This window comes from Protopterus annectens, chromosome 2.part0 (assembly GCF_019279795.1).
Source record: "Protopterus annectens isolate FY-2018-M chromosome 2.part0, PAN1.0, whole genome shotgun sequence".
In the NCBI taxonomy this organism is placed as follows: domain Eukaryota; kingdom Metazoa; phylum Chordata; order Ceratodontiformes; family Protopteridae; genus Protopterus; species Protopterus annectens.
Window position 1 is genome coordinate 1,346,901,530 of NC_056728.1, and position 24,360 is coordinate 1,346,925,889.

General features: G+C 42.2%; 1 protein-coding gene across 1 annotated transcript in view; it reads left to right on the forward strand.

Annotated features, from left to right (window-relative positions):
• The window catches only part of BBS7 (Bardet-Biedl syndrome 7), a 1,778,061-nt gene that overhangs the window by 145,885 nt on the left and 1,607,816 nt on the right, over positions 1–24,360 (forward strand). The window contains exon 2 of the mRNA XM_044061529.1: positions 267–332. Coding sequence (XP_043917464.1) covers positions 267–332 — 66 coding nt within the window. The remainder of the gene's footprint in view (positions 1–266; positions 333–24,360) is intronic.

Below are 24,360 nucleotides of genomic sequence, written 5' to 3' on the forward strand. Positions count from 1 at the left end.
CGGCAGAAGAAGGGCTTGGACGTTAGCTGCTTCTCATGCAACAAATGTGGTTGTGGTAATACACAAGTACCAAAGATAAAGACTAATAAAACATTTGAGCCTGTTGTCATTTATGGCTATAAAATGCAAATCATCCATACTCACTGAAGTTGAGTTACATGAATTTGTAATTACAGACTGTAATAAGATTAAACAGTTAACATTTTTGAACTAGAGTGCTGTTAGTATAGTGTGTCCATTTTCACTCTCTGTAACTTGTTCTGTAGGTGGGAGTGACATCACAGAAAACTATGAGGCTTCTTCCTTCTTATGGACGAAGAGCGACACAAAAGGTAAAAATTAAAAGGATATTCTAACAGAGACTGAACCGTTTTTTATTAACAATGTAAAAATAAAATTGAAAATGCAGAGGTGCATTTATGTTAAACAAAATAAGGAAGATGAATAAATGGAAAAAGACTTCACCTAAGAAAAGTTAACAAGGAGGGAACTGCACCGATATTGAGAGCATTAATTAAATTTGCAACACTTATGTATTTGAACCACCATTCACTCAGTTCTGTAAAATACTTTTGGTAACCTTAGAGCCTAAGGAAATTTTAAGTCTTAATGAGACTGCATAATAATGTAATTTGTCCAGAAGTAAATATTGTACATAAACATATTCTGCTGAACATTTATGCATGTCTTAATGTCCATTTAAAATTGCATACTGTACTTGTCTGCTTAAAATGCCTTTATTACTCAAATCTTTTCTAATATAGTCAGTTACTTTATCTTTTTTCTGTATAAGTCTGGGCTGAACCTGAAAATGTTCAACTTCAGTAAACAAGTAGAAATGGAAATAAATAAAATGGCTTGTTTATTAATATATTCTTCATATTATTTTATTACCAGGAAAATCCAACTGGGTAGTACCCATTTTCAGTGGAGGCCCAGGGGAAAAGCTCCATTTGCTTACATTGCATTATAGTAAGTTTCATTTAAACACAATGTAGTTACATTTGTATTTACATTTATACACAAACAGTTCACACATTCTAAGATTTTATAGAGGTGGAAGTTACTAAAGAGAAAGCCCACATCCAGCTGAGTGGATTGTACAGGCAGCAGTTATATATAAAAATTGGTACTTTTCCGTTATCAGGGCAACACCTGTAATCAGCAGTTGCAATGTAAGCCCGCCTTGCACACTGTCACCGAATGTATTATATAACTAAATGAGCGGTTGAAATGTTATCGCGCTGGCGCATCTATACATATATCAGAAGCAGTCGAAAGAACCTGAGAGCTTGAAATGTTTACCGTGAATGAAAAAAATGTGGTGTTGTGTATTATACAAGTGTTGAAATATTTCTAGGAGCAATGTAATTAATTAGCATAATATATAAACCATATCAGAAAAACAGTGCAAGAATAAATGCATACACTTTTGAAAATTGGGAGAGAGGCTGAAACACCACAAAGAAGCATTTCCCACAGAATGTAGTGAATACATGTCAATATTCCTGAGGAAGTAGATTGAGGTTAAGAAAGAATAGTAGAATCTGTCTGCAAGCAGATGGTTATTGCTTTAAATATACGGTCCTTTTTTTTTATTCCTGAGGAAGTTGATTAACAGCTCAAGAAAGAATAGCACAATCTGTCTGCAAGCAGATGGTTATTGGTTTAAAAATACGGTCTTTTTTTGTTATCGGGACTACACATGTCATGACCCTTTGCGATGTTACCATGCTGTAGCAGCTGAAAGTGAAGAAAAAGTTGCATCAAAATGCATCTTCTACAGATATTCAGACGTGACAGCATGGTAACATTCCAACCGCTCATGACGTGTGTTGCCCCGATAACGGAAAAGTACTTAAAAATATTTAGTAATTTCAGTGAGAGGTTGAGAGTATTCGGTTTAAAGAGAGTATTGTACGGTGAACACAGTCTTAACCTGTAGATGAGCATGCACAGGACCAGGTTTGGTTAAGTTAAAACTATTGAGTTTGTCCGAGAGTTTTATTTGTGTGGAGATACGATTCCAGAGTTTAACAACGTAGAGCGAGTCTCCTGCAACATTATTTGACTTATTTGTAAGTAAAAATTTGATCTGATTTTGTTAATCTTCATTCTTTACTGATGGGTGTCGGTTCCGTCCTCAGAACCGAGTCGGCCTTATGACAAGCTTGTGCTAGCCAAAAAACTTTCAATCTAAGCTTTACCTGTAATGCCCCTCTCCCTGTTACCTCAGATCTTGTTTGCCGTGTAATATCAAGACTTGTCAAGCCAGCTCTCAGCTCAGTACTATAAAAATTATTATTCTAAAACTTTTTTCCACAGAATTTCTCCTCTTTACTTTGATAATCCTCTTCTCTCATTAGTCACTAATCTTTTACCCTCTGTTAAGTGTTTTTTTTTTCCTGCTTTCCTTACCAACTTGGTAATCTTAAGTACCATTGTTGGTACAGGCCTTCCCTCTCTCTACCTTCTTTCCTCTTACCTGTTGAGGTAAACTAAATACCATTGTTGGTATTCATTCCCTTTTCCTTGAAAAAGCATTTTTTTTCTCTTATTTAGAGTTTGCACTTTGTATTGTTTTTGTTTGAGATACATATTTGCTATCAGTTGTTCCCACCATGTCTGAAAAGAAGGGGACAACAGGTTTCAAGCAGTGCGACCAATACGGTCACAAAATGCCTAACTCGGACACTCATTTATCTTGTATCTATTACCTGGGTGTTCCGCACCTCTGTATTCAACCGCCATGCGAAATGTAAAGGGTTCAGTTCTCATACCCTAAACAAGAGAAAGAACAAACTAATTCTAAAAGGCCTTCTAAAATCTCCTTTTTCAGAGGCTATATCTGAGTTGAAGGGCTCACCCTCTCGGGTGGTCCAATGGTTAAGGTGTTTGCCTTGCAAACACAAGGTGCAGGGTTTGAGTCTCAGAAGGGATAACTGGCTAGGCTTAAAATGGCTCACAAGGGCAGTTAGCCTAGTACCAATCTATGAACCTAAGAAAGAGCATAAGAGAAGAAATCACTCAGTCCCTTCTTCACTTCATTCTAGTGACAAAAAAAATCTACTGAACCAAAACCAAAAATACCTAAATTGGCACCAATGACTTCATCTCTGGGGCCTCAACTGCCCTCTCTGGTGCCGACCTCTGTTCTAAGACCATGATCATCTATTTCGGTGCAGTCTTCAGTGACACTGCCTCTGTTACCAGCCACAGTACTGATAATGTCTACTGCACTGACCATGGCTCCAACTAGTGCTTCAGCCCCATCCTATTCCGCACCAACAATAGTACATCCAACACCGGTCACCTCCCCTCTCCCTATACATCTTACTGGTCTTAAGACCACGGTGCCAATAGAAGAAATGGTAACTCAGACCTGATACACCCCTATTGTAGATCCATTCTTTGGGCAGCAGTATAGCCCTTTCTTGGAACAGCCTGATTCTCTGTCGGGGATATCAACCCGATCTTCCAGGAGCCTCTCTGAATTGGACGTGGTGCGACTTGTGGATCAGCTGCTAATGGCCAGAGAGATTTCAACACCTTCCAGGACTCCCCTCCCAACCAGAGTTGGGATTTTTTCTCCACGGACTCCTGCATATTCTCCTCCTTTGACCTCCTTGCAGGTATCGAAGCCCCCGGCACCGACACCTATTTCGGTTCCCACTTCTTCAGCTCCACTGATGAACCTCACCATGGTTCCAAAGCCGACCCTTTGGTCTTCATGTCACTCAGAGACGAGTCATCCTCGGGATTGTGACTGGGCTGCCAGCACTATGACCCCTAGTATGGAGCTGAATTTTTTTCTACGGCGCCATCTACTAGGGTTCCGGGAGTCTTGGCAGTACCAAATCATCTTAGGGCTCCTTCCTTGGCAATGGACTTGTCAGAGTGAGATGTGACCTCGCTTCTGACGTTGTCCTTCTCAGTTTTGGGCTCCCACCCCTCTTCAGGCAGGCCAGCTTTCCAAGCAATGGAGAGGGCCCTTGCCTCTGTAGGCAAACCATCTGCGTCAGAATTCCAGATATGTCCTCCCTCTGAACCGCAGCTGGTACAAGCCATCACGTCAGGACATCAAGCACAAGAGCCTCAAGAAACCCTAACACAGGATGCCCTCTCTTCAGAGTCCTTGTCAGAAGCCCCCGCTGAAGAGGTACTATGTAAGAGATTGTGCAGGAGGAAGCACATAGACTCTCCCAAAGGGTCCCTCACTGAAGATGCAGACTACGATGAAAGGGAGGGGTCCCCACAATCTCTGCCTGAGAATGTCTCCTTTGGAGACGTACTGGAAATTTTAAAGCAGCGGGGAGAATGGAAGCCCACCAACCCTTCCTCTGAGTAGTCTGTATTCTTGCAGGCTTTTTGTGCTCGACCCTGTACTTCTTGGGTGACTCTGCCTGCAGACGAACTAATCCAACTTGTCGTGCAGTGTGCATGGAAGAGTCTTGATACTGTTGAACCAATCCCCCGGAGACCAGACAAAATTTTGTCCCTCCCTGAAGAAAGTCCACACTGGTCCAAAGGCATACCAATAGACGAGATGGTGGTGGCGGCGCCACTAAGAAGAGCTCGCCGAGGAGAGCCAGACTGTCCACCCACTAAACAGGGAGTCTCAGGTGGTGAACAGGTTAGGGAAGTGAGTGTTTGCCTCATCAACCTTTGCCATTTGGTCCTTGAATTACTTGGCACACTTTACTAGGCTTCAGGGAGACCTAATCTCAGCATTCTCCAGAACCCTAGCAGGAGCAGTTTCTGGCGAAGTACATGACAAAGTTGCCTTGCAGCTTGCGACCCTGGAATCCATATCCAACTTGTCCATGCAGTTAATCTCTTATGCTAGTGAAGGGGAGGCAAGAGCTGTGGGTTCTGTCATGAGACATCACGCCTTGTTGCGCCTTTGCAACTTTGCGGACCCTTTTGAGTCTTCCTTTCTTAATGCTGCAGTGGCAACTTCTTCCTTTTTTGGCCCAAATGTGAAGGACACGTTAGCCAGATGTGAAAAGGATGGCAAGACCTTCTCTGCCATGGGCATACATTTTTCCACCCCCTAAGAACCCTACTGTAGGAATCAGAGGAGTGGAAAGATGTGGCACAAGAAATCCCAGGGTCCTTTCTGTGACAAACATGGCGAATTTACTCCCCAAGGCAGAGGGGGGAACTCATCAGGAAGATGCACCTACAGAGGCAAAGGGGATCCACGTAACCAAGGGTCCAGAGATTCTTTCTCTGGACAGCCCTACCAATGCTCTGGAAGAGTGGCCTAATTGCTTTCCTCTGGAAACAGTCAGGAGACATTTCTCTCTGCACCACCCTGCCTGGCAAACAATAACCGCAGATTCTTGGGTGCAGAATATCATAGCTAGAGGTTATCCCATACCATTCAATACTTACCCAAAGGCATCAAAACAAATTCCTAATGTAACACCCAGTCAAAGGGAAGCAGCAGCTTAAGAGATAACAAAGCTGTCTCAAAAAAAGAGTCATCCAAGCTCAAGGTTCTTTTTAGTGCCAAAAACAGAAAGGGGACTCAAGACCAATTTTGGATCTCAGCATTCTGAACAAATTTGTCAATCAAACAAAATTCCAGATGGTCACAATTCAGTCTGTCCTACCCTTCCTGGAGAAAGACAATTGGATGTGCTCAGTAGATCTTCAGGATATATATTACCACATAAAAATGGACAAACGCTCCAGAAGATTTCTCCGCTTCCGGCTGGAAGACAATCATTACCAAATCTGGGTGCTGCCCTTTGGACTCTGTACAGCCCGCAGAGTGTTCAACAAATGCATGTCTGTGGTAACAGCTCACTTGAGACTGCAAGGATTCCAAATGTTTCCGTACTTTGATGATTGGCTCCTTATCTCCCCCACCAGGCATCTACTGGCTACAGCCTTAAACTACACTCTAAAACTAGCAGAATACCTAGGAATCTCTATAAACAGGGAGAAATGCAAGTTGACTCCTTCTCAAACCTTGGAATTTATAGGAACAACTTTCAGTACCCAGTCTTGCATAGTCTCCCTTCCAGATCACAGATTAGAAAGACTGAGGTTCCAACTCCGGGTGATACTCTCTCAAGACAAAGTTCCAGCTCGAGCTGTCATTCAACTTCTAGGTTCAGTGGCAGCATCAATTACAATAGTTCCTCTAGCAAGACTACATATGAGTCTTCTTCAATGGCTCCTACTAACACAGTGGTCCCCTTCGCATCATCCTGTGTCCTTTCAGATCCGCATAACAAAGCGATGCAAACAAGAATTACCTTGGTGGATGAAGCCAGAAAAAGACCTATGGAGTCGTCCTTTCTCTCCATCTCAACCCAAGGCTATAGTGACCATGGACTCTTACCTTATAGGGTGGGTGGGGGGCACTTTCAGGAAAGACGGTCCAAGGCACTTGGTCAACCATGGAGGCCAACCTACATATTTATGTTCTAGTACTGAGGGCAATGTTTCTAGCATTGTGCGCATTCCAGTCTGCCAATTGCTATCCAGTCCGACAACATGTCAGTGGTCTGGTACATCAACAAACAAGGGGAAACCAAGTCCTACCTGTTGTGTCGAGAAGCCATGAGAATTTGGCAATGGGTGATAGCTTCCAGCCACTTTCTGATAGCAATGCACATTCCCAGGAATTCCAGCATGATTGCAGACAAATTGAGCAGATGTATCCTCCTGCCTCATGAGTGGTCCCTCAATTCAGCCATAGCGGCGAAGATCTTCAGCTGCTGGGGCCAGCCTTTCTGTGACCTATTTATCTCTCCAGCAAATTGCAAATGCAGCAGCTACTTTGCCCTAATTTCCCCGCAGGGGGAGTCCCCAAGGGACACACTAATACACGATTGGCCCACGGGACTTCTGTATGCTTTCCCTTTCCTTCCCCTGATCCCACAATTTCTAAAGAAGGCGTTTCAGCTGAGAAGCAGAATAATCCTCATTGCACCCTACTGACCCCGACAAGTATGGTTTCCCTTCCTTTGGCCTCACCTAGTATGCCAACCATGGATTCTGGATCCAACTCGGGAATTGATCTCGCACCCGCAGGGGTTGATCCACCCAAGCATATCCAGTCTCAAGCTGACAGCTTGGTTTCTCCACTTCCAGTAATTGCCAGGAATAATAACCTTACCTCCCCGATATGTAGCATTCTTCTGGCTTTACATAAACCATCCACCAGGAAAATCACTCTTAGCAAGTGGAAGAGATTCCTTATTTGGTCTTGACAGAGAGGACTAGACTCTTGCTCATCTCCTGTTAGTGTGGTTTTGGATTATCTGTCAGGTCTTCTTCATGCAGGAGCAGCAGCCTCCACCATTCAAGTACATTTGGCTGCTATCTCAAACTTCCATAATGGATTCCAAGACTCCTCCTTAATCTCCTTTCGTCTCTGTAAAACCTTCTTGAAAGGGGTCTCGCATATCAGACCACCCTTCAAAGAGCCGATCAAACCTTGGAGTTTAACACTAGTACTGCAGTCCATGACACGATCACTTTTTGGGCCTGCTGCCACTTGCAATGTAAAGTTCTTATCCTGGAAATCACTATTTTTAGTAGCCATCACCTCAGCAAGACGCATATCTGAGCTTCAGGCCTTGTGCATAAAACGCCCTTACATGGTTTTAAATAAGGACAGAGTATCACTCCAGACTTAACCCTTCCTTTTTGCCCAAAGTTATTTCACATTTGACAGTTAACCAGACAGTTGACCTACCAGTCTTTTTTCCTAACTACTCAAATAAAGGAGAATACTGCCTTCATTTGCTGGATGTACATAGACAATTACGATTTTATCTCTACAGAAGTAAATCAGTACATAAATCAGACCAGTTGTTTGTTTCCTATTCACGTCCTAAATTGTGAAACTCTGTTTCTAAAGTGACCTGGTTGAGAAATTGTATATCCTTTGTCTACCAACATAATCTACAAGCAAGGTCAAAGCACACTCCACCAGATCATTGGCGACTTCTGTTGCTTTTCACTCAAAGGCTTCAGTGGATGATATCTGTGCAGCTACAACTTGGGCTACCCCTCATACCTTTATCACTCATAACAAATTGAATTTGGTCTCCAGAGGGAGAGCATCCTGTGGTTCAATGGTACTCAGGAACATCCTTCCATAAGGGCCTCCCAGGACATAAAAGTAGCTAGGGACTCTGTCCCATCAGTAAGGAATGAATGAAGATTAACAACATCAGATTAAGAAGTTATGTTCTTACCATAATGTTTCATCTGTGTTGTTCATCTTCATTCATTCATTACGTCCCACCCTCCTTCCCCCTCCAAGGGGCTTCTGAAGGTTCGGATATGGTCCAAATCCTGCATTAGGGGACCTGATCAGAAAAAGCCTGTGCTTTCTTTATCACGGGCAAACCTGATCTGAGGTAACAGGGAGAGGGGCACTATGGGTAAAGCTTAGCTCAAGAGTTTTTTGGCTGGCACGAGCTTGTTATAAGGCCAACTCGGTTCTGTGGATGGAACAGACACCCATTAATGAATGAATGAAGATGAACACCACAGATGGAACATTATGGTAAGAACATAACTTTTTATTACTAGGGCAGAGGTCCCTTGCTGGATAGTAGTAGTGCAGGGCATTTTTCTGGATGATGAATGAGTCTGTGTGCTGTATTAAGTTGCGAATATGTTGAGTAGTTGTGTTGTTCAACCCAGTTTAATTGCTTTAAGGTATGACAATGGTGGGTCTTATGAGGGAGATTGGTGGCAAATTTAGCTGCTTAATTGTAGCGAGAGACAAGTTTCTTTCTTTGAGTATTGTTTAAATTTGTTAGGATTGGAGCAGTGTATAAGGGAGTCGGCAATAAGAAGGTGGTGGCTAAAGTTTCCCTTCCAGTATCTGTAAGGAACCCATTCATCCTATAAAGGGAGCCTAGTTTCTGGTGAGTAGATTTAATGGTGTGCAGTGTATGCTGGTCATATTTGAGACTGTCATCTGTTATAACTCCTAGAAGTTTACTGTCAGTTACAGTTTCAATGACAATATTATTTGCTGACTTAATGGGAAAATTGCTTTTGATTTTGGCAACTTATTTAGGTAAAAACCATTAACTTAATTTTCCTGGGGTTGAGTAGGAGGTTTGATTGAGCTAGGTTTCTACAGAGAAGAAAGATTTTTGGGTAATGTCTTGGAGCTTATTTATTGTTGAGGCTGCACATATTAATGTTGAATCCTCTACGTACTGAACTAAACTAGCATGGTGAGTGGAGGTGTGGAGCTCATTAATAAGTATATTAAATAGGAGAGATTAATCACTGCTGCAGTAGCCTAGTTGGCTGTGTTCTCAGTACCTTCCAGATGTCAAAAATGAAATTTTGACTTCTCCCATCATGCTTATTTCCTGGGGAAGTTTAGCAGCAATAGTTATTAAAATAGTAAAATCGAAATAAATAAGTTTTTCCCAGAAGAAAATAGAGTAAAAAGTACATTTTATCACTTTTCCAGCCCCCCAAAAGTAAGATAATCCGTTTCTCCACAGAAGAGTACCACAAAAGTAAAGAAGTGCACTGCTGTTTAAAAGTGCATAAAAGTCACAAGATAGTCAACAAAACATTTTTATAGCTTATAAGTGCTTACTTTTTCTTTAGAAGATGTTTTTTGAAGTAAAACAGTAATGTGACTGTAAAGCCTTTCCCCTGAAGGGAATTTGTCTAGTAATGGAACAGCATTAGCTGACTGTTAATCATCGAAAGCCAACAGAGCTGCACTCTTCTCGACTGCATGAAAGCTCTGAAGGACTTGGCACCAAAACCTGACGTTTTAGTCAGCTCGGCTTGAGCAGACTAATGGTTTGGCAATGTGGAAGGTGCCCTGAAGCTTTAGAAGCTGGCTGTTATATCCAATGCAGGATATAACCCATATAGCTAAGGCCAGTGCAGCAGTGGTCATTCAAACATTTACTGTTATAATAAGTTTACTTACACAGCTATGCGTTGCATCTTTATAAGACCCTTGCTACTCAAGCTAATCCTTCAAAACCAGATAGCTCTGTAGTGAGGCCAACCTTGGTTTTTACCTTGAATCATCAAGAAGTATTCATCCCTTCTCCTCCCAGGAAAAAAATACCCAGAATTTCTTATTTGTCTTCCTCGTCTAGGTTAAGAGGTCAGACAGAAAACTATGAAGCCCTTTGTTAAGCAGGTTCCTATCAAGACTGTCAAGAAGGCTGATTTCACTTATCTCTTTTTCCAAGGCACAACGTTTGTGAATTTTATCAGATACTGGATTTAACACAGAAACAAGTCTAACTAAGCAGTAAAAGCTTTTGATCCTCAAACCTTCAGTGTCAAGGCAAGTTCCAGCCTCTGTCATTATAGATTTGTTGTTAATGTAGGCTTACAGTATATTTTCTTAAGGCCAAGGCAAGGCTTTATGGTACCCTGATCCCAACTGTTTGTTGTGGGAACAGAGAGTAGACTTTTCTGTTCTCCAAAACTCAGGACATAACATTATCCTCACTGTTTCCACAGTTCTTGGTGTTGGTACCAGCCATGCCAGTACTGACCTTTGCGCTGTCTGCATTGGATTGAGGCTTTGAAATCTGTCTTGGTTTCAACTGTCTGTATTTGGATGTTTTTGACCTTTACTTTCCAGTCAATATTTGCTGCCATCAAGTTTCCTGGCCTTGATGTTTGGGGGGGGGGGGGGTCAGTGTTTGTACTGTGGGCATTTGTAACTACAAAAGCTCCTATTTTTTCAGCTGTAATGCTTCTGACCTTGACAGTAGTGTTAATATCAACCTAGTAGCCATTGTTGCTGTGATACCTTTGATTCTGTGCCCCAACATTGCCATTACCAGCACAACGATTCTTGACTAAGAATTTAGCCTTGCAACCAGTTGTATAACAGAAACCAGGGACCCAGGGCTTTCTGCAGCTTTGTGAGATACCTTCAGCTTACAAGCAGCAGTCTTATTCATTCTAGAGATTCCCTTCCAAATATTTTCTATCAGAAATTGAATCACCTGCTACAGTTCTTGATGAGGAGGAACATGCAAATTCACCAGCATCCCCAGTCTGATAACCACAAGTTTAGGAAAGCCTTGGAAATAATGGCTTGGGGGTGGCCCACAGAGCCATTGTCCTCCCCATAGTGAGTGCTGCATGTCTTCAGATCTGTCTAGCAAGTCTTCTGGGTGGTGCCTTATGGGGGAGACCGGCTACAGTAAGTCCAGTAACAAGATAAATAGAGCATATCTTTGACCTCCCAGGACGTGGAGTTTTTTTTTTTTTTTTTTTGGACAAAACAAATGCATTATTTTCTGAATCTCCTCTTAAAAGAGCAGCAGCACCATAGGTATCAATGGTTTACACACCAAATAAAGCATCAAAGCAGTGGACTAAATGAGTATATATGTTCATCAATTTTCACTAAGGGCATTTAATCGCTTGGCCCACATGGTGGGTTTCCAGAGAGAAATCTCAGACAGACTGCACCAGTCAGTTGCTCAGTTACCAGACATACTTACTAAGGACTAACTAATTTTTCAGTTAGCATCAGGTTCAGCTATGGCCAGCCTCATGATGCATGTGTCTTATAACACAGCCGAGGGTTCTGCTAGGGCCATGGGATCTGATATAGACTTTTTCCAGCATGTTTGGCTTCGTTTAACTGACTTCACTGAGGACACAAAGGTGACGATTATTAATTTCCCATTCCAAACGCAATGTTTGAGCCCAAAGTTAAGACACATCTTCAGAGAGAAGAAGGAGGGGAATGCTGATAGCTGTACATATTAAATTATGCATGTCTTATTGTAAATTTTAAAGGATGCAGGGTAGCCAACATCAAATGTAGTTTAGACAAGGCATGTATCAACAGAAACATGTAGAAAACCCCTAATTCCCAGTGTAATTTTCACTGAGGTCTTGGGCCCAGAGGGAAGGGTCCTAAGAAATCATTGGGCAACCACAGGTCACCTATGGTTGATCATAAGCAGCCTTGAAATCATTTGAGGATATTGTTATCTCTTCCTCCATTTGTGCCTGGAAGTCCAACCCCTATTAAAATAAGTGACAAGGTAGCAGGTTTTAAAACTCCTTTGCAAAAGAGTTATTCAGGATGTCCTACCAGATCAGAAAGGGGCTGAATTTACTCGGGCTGTCTGTAGTGCCAAAAAAACAAAGGGCCTAAGGGCAGTATCACATCTAAGTGCCTAAATGCATATATTCCAAAACAAACCTTTTATATGACCTTGGTGTATTCATGCCTTCTTTGTCTAGCACACAGAGACTGGATGCGCTGTTTCAACCTCCAAGGTCACTTCATCAAAATTACCAAAGATTTCAGGAGATTTCCATGTTTCCAAGTCTGAGCCAGTCATTAACTGTTCTAGACCCTCTCATTTGGCCTCCCCTCAGTGTTCACCAAATGCACATCTGCAGAAGTAGCTTACCACTGGATGCAGGGAGCTAAGGTATTCCCTTACATGGATGGCTGACTGCTGGCTGCTTCCTCCATTCAAGATCTTGTAACAATATAGGAGTCTCTGACTTCATTATTCTACTCTCTAGGAATAACAGTAAATCCTGCAAAGTCATAACTAATGTCTTTATCACTATTCACATTTGTCAGATGCAACCTGGATACCCAGTAATGCAGGGCATGCCCTCCCATAGACAAGATCCAGTCTCTTCAAAGTGAAACATTGACCCTTCTCAGACTATCAAATCCTTGGCCTATCTTTGTCTCAAGTAGCTGGGTCTTAATGGCAGCAGCTTCTCCCATGTACTGTCATGCCAGACACCATATCAGAATTCTACAGTGAACCTTAAGAGTCCACACTGTGGATTCTGTATCACACCAGATCCACATCTTCAGAGGTTGTAAGCATCACTTGCAATGGTGGATGGCTTTTGCTATTTACTCTTCTAGATGTCAACTCCATCAGTTATAGTCACCACAGATGTGTCAGCAGTGGGATGGAGATTTTAATAGGTGACTACTTCAAGATGCCTGAACAGCTTCTGAATTATCCTATCACAGATGCATCTTGTGGAGGACAGCAGCTCTTATGACCTTTCAGTCCTTCCATGACTTTCTTCATTAAGGAGTTAGTGCTATACATTTCATCAGCATGGACATAATGTAGTACTCCAAAAGATGAGGGGGAGCAGGACCTGTTTTTCCCTATATCTGGAGGTATTGAGGGTTCTATGAACTCTGTTGAGCATCCACTTTCAAAATGCATATCAGATCCCTGAGGAGTCCATCTCTCTGGCAGTTATATTTAATATTTGTTTGCTAAAGTGCCATCAGTGCTTCCTTATTTCTTCAGTATTGCAGAGAATTTTCCACTACTGGAGGATGTTGTGCAGTAGTCAAATTTATCTCCTGAATCAAGAGCAAAGTTTAGTACCTTTTTCTTCCTCATCTTGATATCAGATACACCTGTGAAGGATGCATTTCTCATAAATAACCACAGGACTCTTTGGCACCCCCCCCCCCATTTTCTCTGATAATGAGTTTTTAATTCAAACGTTAAAATCTCACAGATTAAGGTGATTTTCTTAGTTCCAAATTGGTGCTAGCAAATGTGATTCTTCCAGATTTGGCAGACTTGAAATATCTTTCTTGGAATACTTTTTTTTGTATGGCAGGTATATCATGTAGGAAGATCCCAGAATTGCAAGCTTTGTCTGTTGAAATCCCCTTTCAGATTTTTATAAAGATAAAGCATTTATATATACTAATTCCTCCTTTTATGCCTATAGTAGTTAGTGAGTTAAATCTTAACCACAACCTTCACCTGCCAGTCTTTTACATGTCATGCTGTAATTCTGAAGAATACCCCCATGCATTGCATGCATGTTATTCACTTAGATTTTATGTTGCAAGAACAAAGGATGTTATGTTGTCCTATCGCGCCTTCATTCTTACAATGATGGGTTCGGAGCCGATTCTCGGCTCCGACTCGGCCGAATACATAGCTGAAAGTCTCAAACCTGGCTCGTGGCAAGAAGGTATCCCACAATGCAGTGGTGTAATTCCCCAGATCTCGTTTGCCACTTTACAAGGTTGGATGCGCTCATCTTGGCCGTGGCTAAGTTGTGACAAATTTTCTCTTATTTTTCCTCTATACTGTTGTATTTGATAATAGATAGCTTACTATTTAGTTATATTGAAATCGTTGTGCATTTTATTGCATTACAGTTAAATAGTTAAAGTTTTATCCCCTTTGGCATGGCTTTTGCCGTCGCTTTGTAGGCCTACTTGTATCCCTTGTAGTGGTTGTTGTTTCTGTCTATTTAGTTTATTAGTAGCTTGTTTAAGTTAGAGAGCTATTAGCCCGTTTAAGTTAGAGGGCTTGTAGTTAATTGTTGTTTTGTCTGGGACCGTTAGAGTTAGAGGCCCTATTTTTTTCTACCTGGTTGTCTGTTTCCTTGTGTTTCCCATAGTTACTATTCAATGTAGCTTTAACAGTTCAATAGTCCAGTAGCTAAATTTTCTTGTTGTTTTTGTGGTCTTATCTTAATTATGTCCAAAGACCCAAAAGAGAGGGAACATAAGCCTTTGGGCTTTAAAAAATGCCAGAAGTGCTCACAAAAAATGTCCATCACAGATGGACATGTTATATGTGTTTATTGCCTTGGTGCTATTCACCTACAAGAAGACTGCACCTTTTGTTATTCTTTCAGTGCAGGGGTACTTCAAGAAAGGAGAAACAAATTGATCCTGAAAGGGCTCTTAAAGCCAACTTTTAAGGAAGCTATCCATAGTTCTTCTTCCTCTTCTCCTTCTTCCAAAAAGGAAAATTCCCAGAAAAGACATTCACCTGCAGCATTGGTTAAGTCGGAGCCACCAGTCAAGCTACCAAAAATCTCTAAGGCCACTACCTCCTCGGCTCCACAATCCTCGGAGCTGTCGGAGGTCATATTAGTTGACAAACCTAGTACTTCGGCTCCAAAGTCCTCTGAGCCGCAAGATACCTCTACTCGGAGCCAGTCCATGGATATTTCACCGGTTTCTCTGACACTGAGATCTCCAATTCCGCACCGGTCTCCATCTCTATCTTCCAGGTCCACCAGGAGCTTATCGGACGATGATGTGGAACAGGTGGTGCGCAGACTCCTGAAGTCGCTGGCGCTGACTAAATTATTCTCGGCTCCCACCCATTTGGTCTCGGACCCTACTGTACCAATTATACCCACTGTTGTTTCTCCTCTGAGCCAAGCTGTACCTTCGGAGCCAGAGTGCTTGGTACCGCTTACTGTAGACCCATCGGTTCCGAGACCCCCTTCAGTGTTCACGGAGCCGACTTCTGCTCGAACTCTCTCGTTGCCGTTCGGAGAGTCTGGGAGCCGGGGTTCCCCAATCGGCCCCGGGGGAGGGATTCTCAGTCCTGATCTTCGGTGCCGAGTCTACTCCTTGGAGCATCGGCCCAGGTTAGCTTGGCTCCCATATCGGCCTTGGGTCCGATCTCGTTGGTTCTGGTGCCTTCCTCTGTCTCCTCGGAGCTGAGGGAGTCTTCAGACCCGGTGGGATCCACCTTTGAGCTGAAGAGGAGTGTGTTGTCTACCCATTCAGCACCATAGATGGATATTAGCACTCATCCCCCTAAGGCACCAGCTACTGGCTTGGCACCACCCATTCCACAGGCCAGCAGAGATCCAGAGCCACAGGATCCTCCAATGGGCGAACCCCTCTCTTCCAAGGCCTCCCCAGAATATCCTTCTGAGGAGCCATCTCGGAAGAGAACTTGCAAGAGGAAGGACGTAGTCTCACCAGATGAGTCCGTCACTTCAGACACTGACCTCGATGAGTCAGAAGGGTCCCCACAGTCGTCCTCTGATGATATCTCATTTGCAGGTATTCTAGAGATCCTGAAGCAGAGATATGGCTGTCAGGCCACCACCCCTTCTGATGAGGAGTCAGTGTACCTGAAGGCTTTTGGGTCTCAATCTTCAGCCTCCTGGGTGTCTCCACCTTTCGATGAGCTAATGGACCTGGTCAGTCGAAAGGCATGGGAGTCATCTGACACAATGGAACCAGTCCCTCTAAGGCCAAACAAATTCTTGTCAGCTCCTTCGGGAAAGGATTTCCTCACTAAGGGGGTACCTGCAGATGCTATGATGGTGGCAACAGCCACCAAGAAGGAACTTTCAGAGACTTCCTCATCTGTTCATAAAGACTCTCGAATGATGGACAGGTACAGGAAGTGACATTCTCACTATGATCACTGAACTACCCATCTCACTTTACAAGGCTACAAAGAAATTTCCTGAAAGAGCTAGGAGATGCTCTACAAGGTACATTAGCTGCGGGGGTGAATGAGAAGGTCTCCTCCCAGCTGTCCACCTTAAATTCCATTGTCATCTCCTCCATGAGGCTTGTATCCTACTCAGCAGATGGGAGTGAGCAGGGCAGCGGGTTCCGGAGTTTCCCTTATGAGACACTCCTGGATGCGCTTGTGCAATTTTGTGGAGCCCTTTAAGTCTACTTTTACTAACGCCCCTTTTGATGGTTCTGAAAAACACAGATAATGGGCTCCTCCACTAAAAGTGCTGCCAAAAGAATCCAAGTTGAATAAACTAAAATGTAAGGCAAGTACTTACATTTTATATCCGCTCCCAGTCTAAGATAAAGCCCCAGCATTAAATTATGTTGTCCCTTTAAAACCAGCTCTAGCAAAAAGGAGGGTAAATTATTGATTCTCATTGGCAATTAGTAACTTTATCATCTGATGAAGGGATTTACCCTAAAATGCTTATGATACTGTTTTATTTTTTATAATTTTTATTGTTTTAATAAAGTGAAGTTGCTTCATTCACAGAGTGGTAGTACTTGCCTTACATTTTGGTTTATTCAACTTTTGATGGTTCCTCACTTTTTGGACCCAAAGTAAAAGACGCTCTAACCTGGTGCGATCAGGAAGGAAAAACACTGTCTGCTGTTGGAGTACATTTTTCTGTACTTTCAAGACCTTATCCTAAAGGCCAGAAGAGTGGGAAAATGTGGTTCAAAAGATCCCAGAGAGTTTTCCAGGATGCACGGGGTGATTCCTTTTGCAGGGGGAGGCAATAATGGTAGACGCCACCCCAGAGGCAGAGGGGGCCCGCAGACGCCCTTATCAGCACTCCTGAAAGGAGGCCCAACTGGTCTACTCTGGAGGCAGTCGGGGGATGTTTATCCTTGTACCCAGAAGCCTGGCAAACTATCACAAAAGACAAATGGGTACTAAAAATAATATCCAGAGGATACGCCATCCCATTTTCCAATCCTGTTCCACAGACCAGAACAATCCCAGATGTTCCACCCAATCTAAGGGAGCAAGCAACTGTAGAGATTCAAAAGTTACTGCACAAAAAGAGTCATCCAAGAAGTCCCTGCAGACCAAATAGGATTCAGAACTTACTCAAGATTCTTTTTGGTGCCAAAAAGAACAGGGGACTGAAGGCCCATATTAGACCTAAGCAAATTAAACAAATCTGTCAAGATGTCAAAGTTCCGAATGGTGTCACACTGCAGTCTATACTTCCCTTTTTAGGGAAAGACGATTGGATGTGCTCAATAGACCTTCAAGATGCTTACTACCACATAAAAATGGACAGGACATCAAGAATGTACTTCCGGCCGGGAGCCAGTCATTACCAGTTCCGAGCTCTGCCCTTTGGTCTCACTACAGCCCCCAGAGTGTTCATCAAATGCATGGCAGTAGTCACGGCTCACCTGAGGTGTCTAGGATTCAGAGTGTTTCCCTATCTAGAAGACTGGCTCCTATCTGCCACCACCAAACATTTATTTATTTATTTATTTATTTTATTTTATTTTATTTTACATTTGTTAACCGGGCTAGTCTGGCTGGATACATGTCCATTTTCAGCAGAGGCCCGAGGAGAAAAGCTCCACTATCATACTATAAACTTTACAGTTCAAAACAATCAAAGAATCAAAAACAATCAAACAATGACAAAAAGCAAACAACAATTGAATATACAGTGTAAAATATGAAAGCAGGTAAAGGAACGGTTATTATGTAGTTTAAAAAAAATGCAGAAATGAAGTATGCACAAAGTGGAAAAGTACAAGTTGTGCCTGGCACTAGTATTAAGGACATAGCCTAGCATAGGAGTAGCCAGTAAGTGAGTAAGAGAAGAGAAGGTGACCAAAATGTAGTGATAAAGCACGAGGTAGGAGGATATAGGAAGTGTGAAAAAAGAAGCAAGAGAAAGAAAACAGATGGTCAGAAGGGAAATCAATCAGAAGTTAAGAATAATCAGTAGAAGTGAAGGAGGGGACTGGAGAGGGTAAAATCTTTGCTGAGCTCAGTCAGGATTGGAGCATGGGCATAGCCAGTGATTTTGTAAATGATTTCTAATCTGTTTTTTGAAAAGGTGAGATGAGCCTAGGGAGGTCAGTTCTCTGGGAAGTTTATTCCAATATGATCCAACAGTGTTTGCAAATAAGGAGTCACCTGCTTTATTATGAGATTTGAGAGTAGTTACTAGAAGCTTGTTGGCTGAGCAAAGTGTAGTAAGATTTTTATAAGGTGTGATGAGGTTATTCAGTATGGGTGTATTGGAGGGGTAATGTAGAATTTTAAAAGTGATGACTAATTGCTGCAGGAGTATTAGGTTTGGAAGTTCTAGCCAGTTAAGTTTTTTTAAGTTAAGACAGTGATGAGTACGGAATGGGGAGCCTGTGGCAAATCTGGCAATACTATGGTAGGCTGAATTAAGTTTCTGAAGGTTAGCTTTAGAAATGTTGATAAAAGATGGAGAGGCATACAGTAGTGTAGAGATGAGGTGAGTTTGGGCAAGAGACACTCGGGATGTGGCAGTAAGAAAGGGCTTAAGTCCGTAGAGGGCGCCTATTTTTTTATTAACTGTCTTGATAGTTAAATCAATGTGATAGTCAAAGTTTAGCTGATTGTCTATGGTAACGCCTAGTAGTTTTGTGGAATGGTCAGGTTTAATGATAGTGCCATTGCAGGACACGATGGAAAAAGAGATTGGGGTGGATTTAAGGGTTGGGTTGAAAAGTAGAAGTTTGGTTTTTTTGGGATTTAGGAGGAGACAGATATGTTGGAACCATTTTTCTGCTGCTGTAAAGACCATTTGGGTAGAGGAGTGGAGTTCTACTGGGGATGGAGCAGAGCAGATGAGAGTTGAATCATCAGCATACTGTATACAAGTGGATGTAGGGAGGGAAGTGGGCAGGTTATTTATGAATATTGAGAAAAGGAGGGGACCTAAGATGGATCCTTGTGGGACGCCAATATTAACTGGGAGCTGAGTGGATAGATGGTTGTCCCAGAGGACTGCTTGTTTTCTGTTTGTCAAGTACGAGTCAAACCACTGTAGTGCTAGTGAATCAAGTGAGAGGGATTTTAAAGTATGTAGGAGAAGTTGATGGTTGACCATATCGAATGCTTTCGAGAGGTCCAGGAATAGTGCAGAGGAGAAAAGGTTGTTATTGCGATTTTTGTTGATTATGTCAGTGAAGGAGAGAAGGGCAGTAGAAGTACTATGGTAGGGCCTAAAACCATGTTGTGAGTCTACAAGTAAGTTGTTATGCAAGAGATGATGTAAGAGTTGATGGTGTATGCAGCGTTCCATTATTTTAGATAGTGGAGATAGAAAGGCAATAGGCCGAAAATTGGAGAGTTCGTTAGAGTTACCTCCTTTATGGAGGGGAATGATATGGGAGATTTTCCAACAGGATGGGATTTTGGATTCGGTTATAGTTCTGTTTATTAAGATGGAGACTGGGTAGGCTAGTTCGGTTGCAGCTAGTTGAAGATATTCAGCTGGTAGCTTGTCAGCAGAAGGGGTGCAAGGTTTAAGTTTAGAGAGTAACTTACGTATATAGGTTGTGGAGACTGTATTAAACTTTAGCATGGGGGTGCTGTTTTGGGTGGAGGTTATTTGGAGGGAAAGGGGGGGGAGTCATGGTGTTTGCTAGAGAGGCGACTGTTTGAGAGAAGAAGTTATTGAAAGTGTTGGCTATTATATTAGGTTGGGTCTGAGCTAGGCTAGCTGGTGTAGGTGTTTTGGTCTTCCCTGGATGGAGCAGTTTATTTATTCCTGACCAAAATTGTTTGGGGTTTTGGTTTTGATTTTGTTGATAATGAAAGTAATAGTTTTTTTTATCCAGATAGGTGAGTTTCTTTGTTGTGTTTCTCAGGTGTTTGAAGTTTTGATGGTCAGTAGGGTTTTTAGTGGACCTCCATTTTGTCCATAATTTATTTCTAGCTCGCATTGTTTGTTTAGTCTTTTTGGAGAGCCATGGGGCTGCCTTGGAGCCTAGTCTAATTAAACGAGATGGGGCATGATGCTGGAGAATTTGTAGGAAGGTATTGTTGAAATGGGTAACTGCTTCATCTATTGGGAGGTGTTTTAGAGTTGACCAGTTATATTCTTTGAGTTCATTACGAAAGGATGCTAGGTTAAAATTCGTTTTGTTATGTACAGTACGATAGGTAGCTTGCTTGGGATTGTTGTATTTTTGTTTAGTGATATAGGTAAGGAGATGGTCGCTGATATTGTCAGGGAGTATTCCAGTTTTATAAGAGAGGGGATTGTTGTTAATCAGTATCCAATCTAGAATGGTTTGTTTGTGGGTTGATTTGTGCATTCTAGTAGGGGAGTTAATGGTTTGATGAAAGTTAAAGAGATTAAGGTGAATGGTGGGTTTGGGAGATATGCAGGAGTTCCAGTCAATATTAAAGTCTCCTAAGATTATGGTTTCCTGAGGAAAGCTACAGGAGACCCAGCTTAGGATATTTTCTAGTGTGTTGACTCCAACAAGCCAGGGATCTATCTTTGGACATTTGCAATCAGCTGGGTATTACAGTCAACTTTCAAAAATCTGCCTTGTTGCCTTGTCAACATATTACATTTATTATAGGTGCAGATCTAGACACCTCCTCTACGGTAGCACGTCTTCCAACAGAAAGAGTTGTAGCACTCAGGCAGCAGATACTTCACCTCCTTCCCAAGCCCAAAGTGAAACAAAGATAATTCTAAGATTACTAGGAACAATGTCTTCCATGATTACACTGGTCCTTCTTGCCAGAATGCACATGAGGATCCTTCAGTGGCTGTTGTTCTCCCAATGGTCACTTCAAGCTCACCTGATCAGAATAATGGAATCATGCAAGAACGACTTAAGATGATGGATACACTCCACTCATGTGACCATAGAGAGACCCTTTGTTCCACAACATTCCATAGCTACGGTGACCACAGATGCGTCCCAGATATGGTGGGGGGCATTATCTGGGAAGAACAGTCCAAGGTACGTGGCAAGAACATGAGGCTCACTTGCATATAGATGTCATAGAGATGAGAGCAGTGCTTCTTGCGTTGCATGCACTTCACAACTCTCTCCCTCTAGGGACAAAATTGCGATACAGTCGGACAATATGTCTGTGGTTTGGTACATAAACAAGCAGGGGAGAACCAGATCTTACCCCCTTTGTCGAGAGGCCCTAAGAGTTTGGCAATGGGCAGTTTCTTCCCAGCGCTTTCTAATGGCAACGCACATTCCGGGGAAATCCAATGTGATAGCAGACAAGCTGAGCAGAGCAATTTTAATGCCTCACGAGTGGTCTCTCCATCAGAATGTAGCAGAAATGATTTTCCGAACATGGGGTCAGCCTTGCTGAGATCTCTTTGCCACTCCCATGAATGCCAGGTGCAGTATCTACTTTACCCTAATCCCCCCCTCCGGGGGAGACACCGAAAGACGCACTTGCTCACGATTGGCCCTCGGGACTTCTGTATGCTTTTCCTCTATTTCCTCTCATACCCAGAGTCATTCAGAAAGCACAGTACTCAGGGAAACAGGATAATTTTCATTACCCCTTACTGGCCTTGTCAAGTTTGGTTCCCCTTCCTTTGGCCTCATCTTCAGGAGAAGCCTTGGACTCTGGACCCAGTTCCAGATCTGCTGACTCATATGTCAGGGGAGCTTCATCCTTCTCTCCACACCCTAAAATTGACAGCTTGGCTGCTCCACTTCCCAATTTAGTCAGGCTTCACACTTTCACTCCTATAGTTAAACGTATCTTAATGTCCTCTCCTAAAGCTTCCACTAGAAAACTGTATTCTAGCAAATGGAAAAGGTTTTCTTTTTGGGCTCAAAACAGGAACATTGATCCCTTTTCTGCATCTATCCATTCTATTTTGGAATTTTTGGCGGTACTCTTCCAGCAAGGTTCAGCTGCAGCAACCACCAGGATTCAACTCGCTGCAATATCAAATTTCCACATCGGTGATTCTATCTCCAACTTAATGTCACACAGGTTGTGTAGAGCCGTCTTAACAGGTGCCTCCTTATTAAGACCTCCCTTTAAGGAACCCCTTTCTCCTTGGGATTTAAATTTTGTTCTGTCTCATCTCATGTTACCACCTTTTGAGCCCCCATCTTCAGACCTCAAGTTCCTTTCCTGGAAGACCTTGTTTCTAGTGGCTATAACATCTGCTAGAAGAGTATCAGAGTTGCAAGCTCTTTCTATTAAACTGTCATATTTGATTTTTCATAAGGATAGGGTATCCTTGCGAACTCGAACTAATCCAGCTTTCCTACCCAAAGTCTCTTCTCCAAATAACATAAATCAATCTATAGAGCTTCCAGTGTTCTTTCCTAATCATAGCAACAAGTCAGAATACAAATTACATCAACTAGACGTGCATAGTCAGATTCTATTTGCATAGGACCAAAGATTTTAGAAAATCTGATCAATTATTTGTATCCTTTTCTGATGAGAAAAAGGGCAGCTCAGTTTCTAAAACTTACTCTTTCCAATTGGCTTTCTAACTGTATTACATTCATCTATACCTCAAATCACAGAGATTTAACTTTCAAAGTGAAGGCTAATTTCACTAGAGCAATGGCTACGTCATCTGCCTTTCAAGCCAGAATTCCCATGGATAATATTTGTGCAGTAGCTACTTGGACCACTCCACATACCTTTATCACACATTACAAAGTGGACTTGGCCTCCAGGGACAGGGCCTCCTTTGGTTTCACGGTGCTTAAAGGTGTACTCCCGTGAGCCAGCCAGGGTAAAGGTGCTAGGGATGCTGTCCCATCATTGTAAGAATGAAGGCGGCGAGATAGGACAACATAACATAAAGAAGCTATGTACTCGCCATAACGTTCTATGTGTGTTGTCCATCTCGACGTTCATTCTTACGAACCCTCCCTCCTTCCCCCTTCCAAAGATTCCTTGTGTACCTGGTAGACGTTTTTACTACTTTCAGGAGTTCTTTGTTTCAGTTTGTTTCTCCTTCTACTGGGTGTAGCATATATTTGTGTGTGTGTGTGTGTGTGTGTGTATATATATATATATATATATATATATATATATATATATATATATATATATATACAATAGTGTACATTTCATTCAGTAGTAGCAGCAATCAAAATCTGGGGAATTACACCACTGCATTGTGGTATACCTCCTTGCCACAAGCTAGGTTTGAGACTTTCAGCTATGTATTCGGCAGAGTTGGAGTCGAGAATCGGCTCCGAACCCATCATTGTAAGAATGAACGGCGAGATGGACAACAAACAAGGAATGTTATGGTGAGTACATAACAACTTTTATATGTAATGACAGTCTATGTTTTTTCCTTTTACAGAAAAATAATCTGGCTAGAACGTTTTAAAAACATTACACCTGGTTTCTGGTTTTCTGAATGTGTTAATTTTTGCTGTTTAACTCATGTAGCTTAAATTCTACATTGCTGGAAAGACACTACTGCTGCTGCCAGTATAACACACTGATTAACACCACTGTGCCTGCTGCCTGTATGTGCACTCATTTGTTTCAGAAAGTATTCTCAGTTAAATTTAGCCTTTGCAAGTGCATAATCATGTGATGTACATTTCTAGCTGCATTAAAGGAAATTATGTGCTTGCTTCAGGAATTTCTCATGAAAAATGCAGATTTAATCCTACACAATCCCCTGCAACTGGTTGCTATCTGCCATTGTCTCTGAAACTTTGCCTGCATTCATCAGAATTACTCACCATGCGCAGCATGTGTGATTTCTGTATTCATTATTAGTATGAATCACTTATAAAGAAAATAGTTGAATTGTTAATTTTAACAAAAAAAAACTTCATTCCTGTGTATCACTCTAAGCGGGCTCTTATTGGCTGCTGAGTAACTGTACTCATTCCTGATAGCAATATTGTCCCAACCACATGAATGAAGAGGCATCTGTGCAACTGCAACTGCAATTTGGTTAAGATCTTGAGTAGTTTGAGTTCCTGCATTGTCAGATTCATAACTGTCCAGTTCCTGTGCATTTTTTGTTTACTTTGTACTTTTAATGGTAAAATGGAAGAAAAAGCAAACAGAAACTGGAGATTGCAGAATGACT